The 13,875-nt window shown below is 42.2% G+C and overlaps 1 protein-coding gene across 1 annotated transcript; it reads right to left on the reverse strand.

Moving 5' to 3' along the window:
- Nucleotides 1–1,931: 1,931 nt before the first annotated feature.
- LOC138887732 (uncharacterized) lies at nucleotides 1,932–5,283 on the reverse strand. Its single transcript, XM_070169512.1, has 4 exons — nucleotides 4,902–5,283; nucleotides 3,409–3,536; nucleotides 2,595–2,765; nucleotides 1,932–2,525 (listed from the first exon to the last, which is right to left on the reverse strand). Exons 1-4 carry the CDS (start codon nucleotides 5,281–5,283, stop codon nucleotides 1,932–1,934), a joined length of 1,275 nt encoding a protein of 424 aa, XP_070025613.1.
- Nucleotides 5,284–13,875: the final 8,592 nt, after the last annotated feature.

The raw sequence follows: 13,875 nt of genomic DNA on the forward strand, positions 1-13,875 counted from the left end.
TCGTGGATACACAGTATAAGGGCAGTGCCATCAACCCTTCATCAAATGATGAAGTTTCCAACCAAGGATGGAGTAAAAACGGTGTACGTAGAACAACATGCAGCAAAGAAGATGTTTGCGGTGCACGACGTGACGCCAGCAAGTAACAACTGAAGAAGAACCATAACCTGCATTCTCGGCTGCACTCGAATAAGTGAATAAAGGACCGTGCCGGGTCCTCGGAGCAAATAATTGAAATGTATTGAGGCTCAAACGCTATCATTGCTAAGGTACAACCCTCTCCCTTTTCATTTATGCTTTATACTAACTTATTGCAAGTGTTCGATTGAGAGGAATCGAAGAACCCTCCAGCTCAAAGACCTTGGGTTTAAAGCATGTGTTGCCTCCTTTTTTCCCCTAGATTGGGTTTTATCCCAAATGGGTTTTACCAGTAAGGTTTTTAACGAAGAACCATTCATATGCTACCTAAGAAGAACGCGTAAAGTACTCAAGGCTTCTCTTCAATCAACCTCAAATACTGGGGGGGCATCACCCTGGGAGGTCATCTCTTTAAAGAAATCGAACTATCCCTAGGAGGACCTCGATAGGAAAATGTTGTATTGGGACAAATGGTCAAATGAACCGTGTCCGTGTAGAATAATCGAGCCTCCAAAAGGCAAAAAACATGTATGCATATATCAGGTAATTGATGAAGCCTCTCTGCTTGTCAAAATGTTGTGTGCCTCAAAGAAGTTTACTATTGTCAAGCAAAACAGCTCAAGGGCCAAAAATCCTCGAACACTCGGGGACTATTATCGACAGTCAGATCATCGAAGCCATCAAAAACTCGAATTTGTAAGACCTCAATAAGGCAACTTCGAACTTATAAGACCTCGATGAGGTAATACTGAGCTTATAAGACCTCAACGAGGCGTACTTAAATTTATAAGACCTTAAAAGGGCATAACCTCGATATTAAGGCCAAGGCTATATATTCAAACTTGTAAGACCACTAAAAAGGCATACCCTCAATATAGGCGCCAAGGTTACCGCACCCGGGGACTAAAGGTTACAGCCAAACATAAAGACTACGGTCGAACTAAAAGGCTACGACCGAATTAACTCGGCTCGGAGACGTCTGACTGCCTTCATAAAACTAAAGGCCTTCAAATACTTCGAAAATACTTCGAAAAGAACCAGTTAATCAGGCTACCCTCGGCATAAGTTAAGGATCTTCGATAATATGAGCTCCAAACAATAAAAAGGTTTCGAAAACTCAACCTTCGAGGGAACCTCCCGTGGTACTCGGCTATCATCACATATCGACTCATAATCGAGGTTCTCGTTTGAGCCGTCGAAGAGTCGGACGAACATAAAACATGCCAAGGCATAATCAAAACTTCAAAGTCTTTAGTCAAAATTAGGGAAAACTATAGCCATATTAGAGGTCGCATCGACCCAATCTAAAAAGAGTCTAAGGGCCAATGTGTAAGAGCCAAAGGGCCAGCCTAAAGAGCCTAAGGGACAATGCGTAAGAGCCTAAGGGCCAGCCTAAAGAGCCTTAGGGACAATGCGTAAGATCCTACGGGCTAGCCTAAAGAGCCTAAGGGCCAATGCGTAAGAGTCTAAGGGCCAGCCTAAAGAACCTAAGGGCCAATATGTTAAAAACCCAAGGGTTAATGAGCCCGAGTCAAACTTGATTCAAGAACCGAGCCCTAAATAGTCAATCAATTACTCATAAAGCACAACATAAGGGTTCTTATCTTAAAGTCCAACATATCAAACTAATTATCGGCAAGCATCAAAACTCAAAACATGAACAAAGACATAAGCAAGTAGACACTTATATAAAGGAAAAACCAAAGGGTTCCTTTTTATTATAAATAATGGTACAAAGATACATTTACAACACTCTCACAGGGAGCCCTATACAAAGAACAAGAAAGAAAAATCTAGTCTACCCTCGGGAACTTCGCCTTTCCCCCCTCGGGGACTATGTCTCCATTGGCTCCCTCGGGACCGGCTCCCTCATCGGCCTCCTCCTCATTGTCTTCAGCATCGGAAACGAGGAACTTGGCGTCGAGCTCATTCGCCTTGTCCTGCTCTATCTCCTCCGAGAGATCGAAACCCTTACCATGAATCTTCTCAAGAGTTTCCCTCCAGGATCTGCATCGGACATATCCATTGCTTCTCATCTCTCGATCTAAATCCCCCCTAAACTTCGTATGAGCTCCAGCAACATCTTTCAAATAGATGGCCACCTTCTTATCAGCCTTTGCTCGGACCTCTTTGGCTTCAGCTCGAGCATCCACAACTTTGACCTTCATCTTCAAAAGATCTGTTTCAAGCTTGGCAATTCTGCTTGCCTGGACCAAGTTGCCTTCTCGGGCATTACGAAGTTGTATCTCAAGGGCGGAGGACTTAGCCAAAGCGTTCCTTTTGGCTGCAACATGAGCATCTATCTGTGCCTTCAATTCATTGCATTTAGAATTAACCTGGTTGGCTTTACCCCAAAGGCGTTCCAGTGTCTCTGCCTTTCTCTGAAACTGAGATACCGAAGCATTAGTTTCCGAAGATAGGAGAATAACCCTTTATTCCCTCAAAATAGAGGTTACCTGTTTCTCGAGGTTTCCTTCGTAATCATGACTTCGGTTCAACTCTGATCGGAGATGTATCAGCTCTTTTGTCTTCTTATCACAAAGAAGCCTGAGAGATTTCTCCCCATTCAAGGCTTTATTCAACTTAGCCTCACAGCGAAGCAGCTTAGGCTTGAGCTTATTGAAGGCCTATGAGAAAGAAGGTTCAGTTAAAAAGAAGAAAGTATGAGGTTAGAAAAGTTATAATGACTTCAAAACTCACCATAGAGCAAAGTCACTGAGCTTTCTCGAACGTCGATTTAGCATCTACCGGCTCGGTCTCATCGACCCTAGTGGAGCAACCTAAGGCGCTCTGATTGGGCGGAGATACGTCGATGCCCATTTCCCTCGGAGTACTTCCCGACGTCCGAGAACCAACTGCCAAATCAGGTAATAAAGGACCTTCGCCCCTCCTCTCTTGTGGAATCTCTCCCTCAAGACTATGGGCCTCGATCCTAATAGGCTCAACAGTCTCGGAAGGCCTCCTGGTTTAAGCCATCAATGTAGAATCATCCTCTCTAGGTGCATTGATGTCCACAGAACAACCGATAAATATGAGATCTTCATCAGCGGCAACGTCCTCCTCGCGCCCCCGGGCAGGTCCTGGTTTACTATGGGAATCTTCGTCCTTCAAGGATCTTTTTCTTTTATTATCCTTCCTTGTCTCAGAAATCAAAGGTCCTTCCTCTTTCTTGAAAGGGGACGGTATCACCTCAGAAAACTCACTGATGCCCGTAACAAAGAAATTAGTAAAGCAAAGTACTCCTCGAGAGAAGGACTACATAACACATACCATGGTGCTTAGCCTCCTACTTGCCCTTCGACAAATCTCACCACTTGCGCTCATCATAATCAAAGAAGTCGCCAGTTTGCGAGCCCAGTCCACAAGATCGAGGACCTCATTTGGCATCCACGGGATCGCTGCAAAAAAGGAAAGAAAAAGTCCTTACGGAGTCTGGCTCCACCAAGAACAAAAAATAATAGAGTACAGTATATCACTTACGCTTGAAATTCAGTTTCTCGGGAAACGGCAAGAACTCCGTAGGAATAGTATCAACAGTCCTCACTCAAACAAACGACTCATCCACCCTCGATCCCTATCCTCGTCATTGCTGGAGATAAAGGGCTTGGTGGATCACCATCGTAGTATAATTAGACCTCGATGATGCAAAGGACGATACAATCTGATAAGGTGGCTAAGAGTGAACTCGAGCTCGGCCTTTTCAACAAAAAATCTCATCATCAACACGATCCGCCAGAAAGACGGATGGATTTGAGGCAAAGTAACTCGATATCTTCGACAGAATTCGAGCACAAGTCGGTCGAGAGGACCCAACGTCAAAGGGTACGTGTACACGTTCAGAAACCCCTCTACGTGGGCCATAATATCCTCTTCGCGAGAGGGTATCTGCAGCCTCACCTTTTCTCCTTATCCGCAGTCTCTCCTCACAGCCTCGAGGTGTCTCTCTTCTATTGATCGAGTGAACCTCGATGAATGCTCTCGATGGCCCAAAATGTCAAAAGGTTTCTCTGTCATAAAATCTCTCATCGAGACAAAACAGTTCGAAGTTAGCTCGCCAAATACTGGTAGTGTACCACCAGTCGGGCGAGAAACAGAGGTGGGACTTTCCTCTTTCTGGTGAGCGGATTTGGGCATGGTAGCCATGATTCCTTCAAAACAAGAAAGGGGAGATGAAAACTCAGGCGAAAGCTTTAATCTGATGCTGCATTAGAACTAGCACAAAAGAATGAACTCTATAGATAAAGGTAGTTGCACAAAGCGGCAAAGCCCTCAATGAAAGGAAAGCAAGTATATATAAGAAGAGCGGCGATTATTCATTAACTTTGATAGCCAATCAGCTCTGACAAAGCAATTATGACTTTTTGGGAAAATGTACCTATGGGGCCATTTCGGTCGCTTCACGTTTATGTCACGGGAATGACATCACCACACAATGTTCGAGGGATCAAGGGATCAAATCGATTCCTTACCAACCCGACCTAGGGAAGGTATGCAATTGAAACCAGTGCAACCCGATCTCAAGGGTCTCTATTACTCCAAGACCGAGCTCGAAGGAGTTAAATTCAAGTTCAAGGCTTGACCTTGGCATGAACACTAAAAGGCAAAACTTTATAGACATTGAACAATAAAATCCTTTGCATTCCAAAAAATATATTTACAAAGGTGCATTTACAAAACTCCCACGCGGAGTCCACATACAAAAGGAGAAGAAGTGAAAAGAGCAAAGGTGGCCTAGTCTTCATCTTCGCTATTCCCCGAGCTACTCGCAGAGCCCTCGTCTGAAGTAGTCGAAGCTACTGACTCCTCTTCCAAGGCCTTCGCTTCTTCGATCTCGGCAGAGAGATCGAAACCCTTGGCATGCACTTTCTTAAAGGCCTGCCTTCGAGATTTTAATCGAGCATGTGCAAGGGCATGAGCCAGTTTAAGCTCGGCCTCTTCAGATATCTCCCTGGCTTGAGTATTCGCTGCAGCAGCATCTTCTCGATACGAGAATATGAGTGCATCGGCTTCAGACTTGGCCGCAGATAAAGCGGCAGCCGACTCAGCATGAAGCGCCTTGAATTTGTGAGCCTCCTCTTTAGCACATTGAAGAAGACTCTGGGTTAAGGCCAGCTCCCCTCGGAGAGTATCCCTTTCTGAGGCCATGCTATCCTTGTACTGCTTCAGCTCAAGGATCTTGATATCTTTGGCCGCAATCTCTTCCCGAAGCTGCTCCGTTAGGGCATCCTTTTACTCAATTTGCAAATTCCAAGTCAAGGTAATGAACACAAAGTTATGAAAACAAAAAGTAAGCTCATGAATACCAAACTACCTGCTTGATGAAGTTGGCCCGCTCTTGGAGTACTTTCTCCGAGCTTACTCGAAGGCTGTTCGATTCCTCCTCCCTTCAGGCGTATAGAGTTTTTAGCTCTTTCGACTCCGAAGCAAGCTTCTCAAACTCCTCCTCACAATGAGTTAGTTTAGCTCTTAACTTGGAGAAGGCCTGGTCGTACAACATCGTGACCTATAGCACGAAGGGAAGAAGTTAGAAAAACAAAGACCAAAACTCAAGGCACAAAGGTTATGTCAAAAATCACCTATTTTTGGAGTTTCGTAGCCTCCTCGAGGATGATTGGGGCATCGAGATCAACATCCTCTTCAACACTGGCAAAAGAAATCTGCAAATGCATCATCCTTTCCTGGGATGCCCCCACATCGGGAGTCTCCCAGTTCTGGGCATTCCTTATTTGCCCTGGGGAAAACGACGGGCCTGGTTGAAGATCGCCTATGACATCAAACTCTATCGGGGCTTCCTCTCGCCCTCGAAGGTCCTCAGAGCTGGATCCTCCGAATGCGCTAACCAAGTGCTCATTGGCACAAGTTGTATCCTCTTCAGTGGTCAACTAGGGGACTGCATCCAAACCCTCCTCTAGGGTCTCCTTAATACGAGGTGGGACCGCATCGGCCACCTCTAACTCGGCAGTCTTCTACCCATCAACCTTTGAAGCATTAGCGCCTTGTCTTGCCCTATGTACCAGTGGGAAACCATCATTGTCTTCGTCTTAAGCAAGAAGACTCTCAGCAGCTGCCGTAGTTAGGACCGTTGCATCGGCCCCAGGCTTTCGAGCCTTAGTTCTCTTTGGTTTCGGGGACTCTGTCGACGTCTCCTTCTTTCTCTTTCTATCTTTGGCGGGTCTTTGGGTCTCCTCTTCGCCAGAAAGAGGCGGTCTTATTGAAACGGCTTCTCCGAGGCATGCACAAGCATAAAATGCCAAACATACCGCCAAGAAATAAATTTATTAGGAATTTAGAAATGACAGTGGCGAAGGCGTACCATATTTTTGGCCTCCCATCGAGTTTTGGCCAAATCACGCCAACGCGCTTGTCATATGAGGAGGTGGAGTCTAAAAGTTTAACCCAGCCCGGGAGGTCCTAGACCGCACCGGGGAACCACACAGTGGCTACGCAACCGGAGGAAAATCAATTCAAAAAATAAAGGAATTAGTTCGAAAGAGGAAAGAGGACATCCGGATGATAAAACATGCTCGGTGTTACGACACTTATGTCTCATATTCCATTCCTCAGGGAATGGCATCTTCTCGGTAGGGATGAGGTCCGAAGTCCTGACACGAATGAAGCGGCTCATCCACCCCCGGTCTTTATCTTCGTCGATGCTGGCAAAAAATGCTTTGGTAGATCGATGTCGTAGTTTGACTAGGCCCCCTCGATAAAGACGAGGGCTATAAAATCTAATCAGATGATCGAGGGTGAAAGGCATCCCCTCGACCATGTTCAATAAATATCTAATCAAATAGACGATACTCCAAAAGGAGGGATAAATTTGACCAAGCGTCACTCGATATTGTCGACAAAAATTGAGGATCACCAGGTCTATCGGTAGAGAAGAAGAATCTACGGGACCTAAGGTAAAGGGATACGTATATACGCTAAAGAAACCAGCTCTGTATGTAGTTATATCCTCTTCCGATGAAGGGATCTCTACTTGTACCGCCTCTCCCCAGCGGAAATCTATTTTCACCTTCTCTGTGTCGGTTATTAGACTAATGTACCGAGACATGGGCTCGCATCGGCCCGGGACCGAAGAAGGTTTATCATTTTGAAATCGGAGGATGTCTCGAAGGGCCTAGGAATACACTCCTCAATACGAGGAGGCACTATTTTTTTGCTCTTAGACGAGCGTGACGAAGAAGGGGCTCCCTCTTTTTGAGGTATTGTCTTAGAAGTTTTGGCCATGGTTATAACAAAGTTTCAAAGTAAGCTGACGAAGAAGTGAACACAGAAGGAGGATGAAGACAGGAAATTATTAACAAAGATTTGAAAATTTGAAGATGTTGTAAAGGTTTAAATGGTAGGGAATTGGAGTATTATAAGTCATCTAAGTGTATTGGAGGAGTAGAAAGGGTGACCAATAGCGGTTCGTAGGCTTTTCGAGAATCGTGTTGACAAGCCCCTTGTACAACTTTTTTGCCACATCATTTGATGATCTCACGTGGCTGACATCACAATGGGGGTATCGAAGAGGCAAGAACTCAAGAACGTTTCTTATCATTTCATTCTAAGAAACGCGGGGACTATCTGTATATGGGCAAAATCGGGGAGTTCGACTTTGGGGCTACTATGGCACTCCACGCCCGACCTTGAGAAGCTCGAAGTAGAATTTGAAGTGTGACCCCGAGGTGCGTCCCTCAAGGGAGCATATCGAAGGATCACTGTGTTCAGTCTCGGAGTAGTACAAATCGATGGCCGTTATGGAAGGCGGGAAAGCTCTTAAGGACACGTGGTTAGAGCTGACCAGGTCTGCAAGGATAGTACAAATCCGTATTGAGCCATTATACAGCTGTACCAATAGAATTTCCTCGTCATTATTAGACATGTACTATGTTGGGATTCCCCCCTCCTATATAAAGGTGACCCTTGTCATTTTGTAACACACATGAATCTGGAATACAATAGAACATGTTCTGTTTTTCTCACGCTCAATATTGTCTTTCAGCTTTATTATTTTTCACTCATTATTCTTTATTTATTTTTCTTCATTTACTGCTATTATCGGACCCGAGGTCCCTGATTCCATTGAGTTCAAGACCCCAGTCCTTCATCAACATTGGTTTGGCTATCTTATTCTCTTTATTTACACTTGGTATTTATTGTCTAACAACTGGTATTGAAATAAATCACATATTTTTAGAACCACAAAATCAAATATAATTGTTAATACCATTTTCAAGGTAAAAAGGCATCTAATGGGTCATTGAAAAGCTATTACGGCCTAATTTCTGGTGTCTAATCGGTTTAATTTGTCTAGAGTTTAACTTGTTTATTATACTTTATTTGATTGGAAATGACTCAGAAAATACGACATTTACATGTCACGTCCCTTGATAATGAAAGATGAATGAATTTAAAGTGTGTATGTTTACAAGTACTTAGAAAAGGAATATACATATTTGAACTAATATAATCTTAGAATCAGAGGAGAATTCAGGATTTAAACTATACGAGTTCAACCTTTGAGACCTATAGTATTAAACTTGTGAGCACGTGATTTTTGTTTCGCACGACAATCGCTTCAAAAAGAAATAAAAAAATAATAATTGGCCCTGCTGTACAATTTTGAATTTCTGTGCGGCACCTTGTTGATTTATTTGTGACTTCGGCCCAATTTTTATTTATTTACTTTATTAAAAAAATAATAAAATTCGAAAATATATGTGTCCTGCATAATTCAAACCGCAATCCGGTCGTTAAATAGAAAATCATAAATAGGCATCTTCGTCCGTGATTTTATTTTTTGTTTAATTTTACCCATTTTTGAATTATTTTAACGTGTGTGTGAATAATTGTATTGGGTGTTTGATTTTATTTAGTTTTGTATTTCTTTTTATATAATAATAAAATAAAATAAAAAAGGGGGGGGCCTTGCCTTTCCGGATTTGGGCCAATTTATTAAAATTGGCCCAAACAAATAATGCCCAAACGGACAGCCCAAGCCACCAGTCCAAACAGCCCACCCCCCAGGCCATAAAACGACGTAGTTTAACACCAAAACTACGTCGTTTCGATGCCAACCCATCACAACCGTTTAAACCAAGCCGATCCAACGGTCCGGATCTTTCACCCGTAACCCCACTACCCGACCCGTTACCCGAACCAATTCTGACCCCTACTAAGCCAAACGACGACGTTTCGTTTAAACCTTCAGATCCAAGCCGTCCATCTCGTCTCATCCAACGGTTGAAATCAATCCCCCCATTCCATATATAAGCCTCCTACCACACCCTGCCCCCCTATCCAATACCCCAGCTTCCGTCTTCACCTCCTTCCCCACGAAACCCTAGCCGCCCCCTTATCCCTCGCCATTAATCCCGGCGGCATGAACGCCGATGACCTCCGCCTGAACACCATAGAACCCCCTCACCGCCCTGAACATCGATCTGTTGGCCGTTTAGTTCGAATCCCTTCCCACCTTCTCGAATCTTCATTTGAAGATTCGAGTCGGAACCCGAGTTACACCAATCGACCTCAACTTCGCACCAGACAGTCCCCAGACCCCCCTCGTGACCAAACCATGCTTGGTTTGGTCCGAATCTGACCAGGGAAGCACGAATCCCGGATCTAATTTTTGGAACTTTGAAGGTCTTCGTCGATGGTCCGTGTTTTGTTCAAACTAAAAGATTAAGGTCTAATGGACCTTAATCGAAGTGTTTCTCATCTGAGAAACACTTCGATTAAAGCCCGTTCAGCCTTAAGAAAGGTCTGTCCGAATCCGAGTTAAGGCTTTTGATTTTTCAAGATTTGAGGTGAGTTTTGATTCTCTTTGCTTATTTATGTTAGTCCATGTTCGTTTAAAAGATTTGTTCTGGTTTTGTTTTTAATCTGTGTTTTGAGTTTTATCAACTGTTCCTGTCCATCTCGCCTGAACCTTTGTTGTTTGATTGAGTCTTTCTTCTAATTGTTCTGATAATTTGTATGTATGTATTTGTTGTGCAATTAATTGGGTTTCAAATGTGAACTGACCAACTGATTCTTCCCATGTAATTTTGCGTAGTCAGTACAATTCGAATCATGTGTTCGATACTGTTAAATGTCTGACTTTGGTCTCGATTGTACGAGTTATAACTAGTATAGTCGAGTCGACATATGTCGTCAATTAGTTTCAGATGTTTGAACAATATACAAATTGATTTGCTCCTGTTTAGCATTGTATGAATCAGTTGGGAATTGAATTTAGCTACTTATAGTTGTTAATCTGAATCAGAAGTGTAAAGGGTTTGATTTTGTTTAAGTTGCAGTCAGAATTGGAGGGCATGTGCACTTGTGCACAACATGTGCATTTGTGCACTTGTGCACAACATGTGCATAAAGGCTTTTGTTTGATTTAAAAATGTTTTGACAGCATATGCTGTCAGATACATCCTGCTGCCCACACCCTACTTTAGTTTCAGAAATAATAAACATTACAAAAGTAAGCCTGCCAAGGGAATATGATGGGGTTTTGGTTAATACTTAAATGACTAAGTGGAACTGAAAAGAGGGCAGCACATGAGGGGGTTTCTGTTGGTCTAAACAGGCTGTAAAAGGGGTAATGTGAAAGCTTATAAAAGGGAGGACATACAGAGATAGAGAGGAGAGGATACCATCGGATAATAGAGGTCAGAGAGAGCATAGATAGAGGAGAGTTGAAGTTCTGGAGATACAGACAGAATTAGAGACAGGATTGAGAGATAGAAATACATACACACACACACAAAAGGATAGACATTGAACCTTAAGAGCTGAATAGGAAAAACACAAACAGAGATAGAGAGAGGTTAAGGGATAGAAGCTATACAACCAACAATCAGAAACCTTCTTCCTCCTTTTGTTATTGGGTTTTCAGTTGTTTCAATTTGTTCAAGCCAATTCTGATCCTTTGAAATCTCAGTTGTGTCTATTAGTTGAGTGCTTTCATTGGTCTACTACTATCTGGAGTTCTGATTCTACTCCACTGGGTGTTGCTGTTATTTGGCTATTGCTTTCTATTGGCTATATTTGCATCTCTGCACTCGAGCTGGGTTCTTGCTGTATTGCTTTGTCTGCTGCTATTTCTGCCCTGCTGCTACTGATAGTGTTGTGATTGCTGCTGCATTTTGTTGTCATTATATTCTGCTGACTCCCCCTTTCCTTCAATTGTCAAATATTTCCAGGTACACAACCTCTGAAACTTTGTATTGTTGAAAGTTTGAAGTTGAAATAAAGAAAAGAACAGTTGTTCATGTTATAACATTGGTGTTAAAAATAGGTCGAATGTTAGTGGGATTGTATTTTACTGCAAACTGCAAACACTTTGTATAAAACTAGCATACATTCTGCTGAGATGGACTGTTAGATAGCGCTGTTCAATAGCAATAACAATATGATAGACAGCATGTTTGATTTGGGATACGTTCAGTTCAGTATAATACTGTTTGGTTTAGTTACGACTGTATAACATGGAGTCAGGGCAAACACTTGTATGTATTTCTGCCTAGACCACTGAATCGACAAATCTGTGGTATTAGGTCTGGGATAGATGTATCCCAAACAAACTCTCATGCAGTCATATTAAAAGTCTGGCTATGAATGCCAGTTTCGCTTGTCAGTTTATTTGTTCCAATGCCGGTTTGATATCAGGTTTCGGTACAGATTCTTCGTTTCGAAATGATGTAATGATTGTTGAGAAAAACTAATAATCATTTTTGAGTTCAATTAGTAGTAATTTTTCCTAATAAAACAGCCGATTTCTTTATCAATCTCAAATAGGTTGGAGTGTTAAGAATAGAACTTGGAGGTCGTTAAAACATAACTCAATATATGTTGTTAGTTTGTTTGCAATCTCACTTAGCGAATTAATAAGCATATTCACTTGTTGAAGACAAAGAATGCCGTAGCTTTCACCTCATGAACAATCAATCAGGTAATCAAACAAGTTTAGGTTCGGCAAACATAATAAGGATTCAGTCCGTATTTGTCTAAACCAGCAAAATTCGGCATCATCCTTCCCTTTAAAGATAAATGTAGTAAAAATGTAGTCCTTGTAGGGTACCCTTCTAAAATAATGAGACGAGCCTCGCCGAATCAAAAGGCAAATTGCGGGGCCCTCAATAATTGGTCATAATAAATACTTAGAATTTGGGACGGGCTGTTTAGTGAATTCCACTCCCCTCCCCGAAGACAATAACGCGTTAGATTCTTTAGGCGCGACTTAATCAAATTACATTCCTAAATTCGGGTGCGCATTTATGTGACCCAATTTCAAATCTCAATGGAGTCGAAATGTGTTAACAATTACGGGTGCATTGATTGTGACGTGGTTCGAGATACATTTTCACGACGTTGCAATTCTATAAAAATAAATGATAATAATAAAAGCGGTTAAAACTTAATAAAAGCACATAAGTCACAACATGTATTTAAATCAGATATTTAGCCATTATAACAATTTAAGCGACCGTGCTAGAACCACGGGATTCGAGGGTGCTTAACACCTTCCCTCGGGTCAACAGAATTCCTTACTTAGAATTTCTGGTTCGCAGACTTCATTTGGAAAAGTCGAAAATTTCCTCGATTTGGGATTCAAGATAAACCGGTGACTTGGGACACCAAAAGCCAAACCTTTCCCAAGTGGCGACTCTGAATTAAATAAATAATCCCATTTCGAATATTGTCACTTAAATTGGAAAAACTCCACCCGCGCATCTAACCCTTCGGGGCCGGGCGCGCAAAAAGGAGGTGTGACAGCTCTGGCGACTCTGCTGGGGAATTGTACACCCAGAACCACTGGTTCAGGGTTCAAGAATTCGAGCTTAGAATAATTGTTATATTTGGCTTTATTATCTGATTTTTATTACATGTTTTTTGCGTAACGTGCTAAATGTTGTCTTTTACCGCTTTGATATTATCTGAACTGTATATAAACTGTGCCGAAACCTTTCTCTTCTTACTTCCGGGGAGAAGCTCGCTGGTCGGGACTCCCTATTCTGTTAATGTCAATACCTAAAATAAGAAAGAGGACGGACAAGTTACAAAGCCGGACGATCTCGCGGGTCCCCGGTACGTAGCCCCCTCCTCGACTCGAGTTGTCCGCTCGGGTGCACAGTCTAGAACAAATACCCAGGTTACGAACCTAGAATAACTTGACTTCATGCCGGATCCCTAGTAGGAACGCTTATCTGCATCATGTTGCATTTGACTTAGGGGACTCAACACAGGGGTTGGGTCCGTCTAGGACAGGCAGCCTGAAACGAAAAAGACCCCCTGGTGCATCCTATTTGTGTTGTGCATTTATTTGCTTCGGTTCCGCATGTCGACCGGTTCCTAAAAAGGGGAAAATAGCAGCGTAGGGGAGATAATTACTTATTTTTGGAGAATAAAACCAATGTCCAAGTAGTGTCAAAACCTCGCCGGAATTATTTCTAAAAAAAACTGTCTTTTATTGAGAGTTATAAAAAAAAATAAAAAAATAAAAAATTTCTTTTATCACTTTCAAAATCAAAAAAAAAAAGAAAAAGTGTTTATTTTAAAAGTAAAAAAAAATGGAAAATCCATAATTCAAAAAGTGTGTTGTTTCTTTTGTAGTACCCCTTTTATAAATTCAGACTAATGATCCAAATATTGCATAAAAAAAAATAATAAAAAAATATATATTTTTTCTTGAGCCTTTATATTTTTTCAAAATAATAATACTTATTCTTGATTTCTAGGTTTTCTCTATTCATG

The sequence above is a fragment of the Nicotiana sylvestris genome, chromosome 3 (genome assembly GCF_000393655.2).
Source record: "Nicotiana sylvestris chromosome 3, ASM39365v2, whole genome shotgun sequence".
Taxonomy (NCBI): Eukaryota; Viridiplantae; Streptophyta; class Magnoliopsida; order Solanales; family Solanaceae; genus Nicotiana; species Nicotiana sylvestris.

Coding starts and splice junctions, on each gene's coding strand:
- LOC138887732 (XM_070169512.1), bottom strand. CDS start 5,283: ATGGCCTCAGAAAGGGATACTCTCCGAGGGGAGCTGGCCTTAACCCAG. Junction 2,766..3,408: donor GTAGGAGGCTAAGCACCATG/GTATGTGTTATG, acceptor TCTTTCTCATAG/GCCTTCAATAAGCTCAAGCC. Junction 2,526..2,594: donor AAGGAAACCTCGAGAAACAG/GTAACCTCTATT, acceptor TCGGTATCTCAG/TTTCAGAGAAAGGCAGAGAC.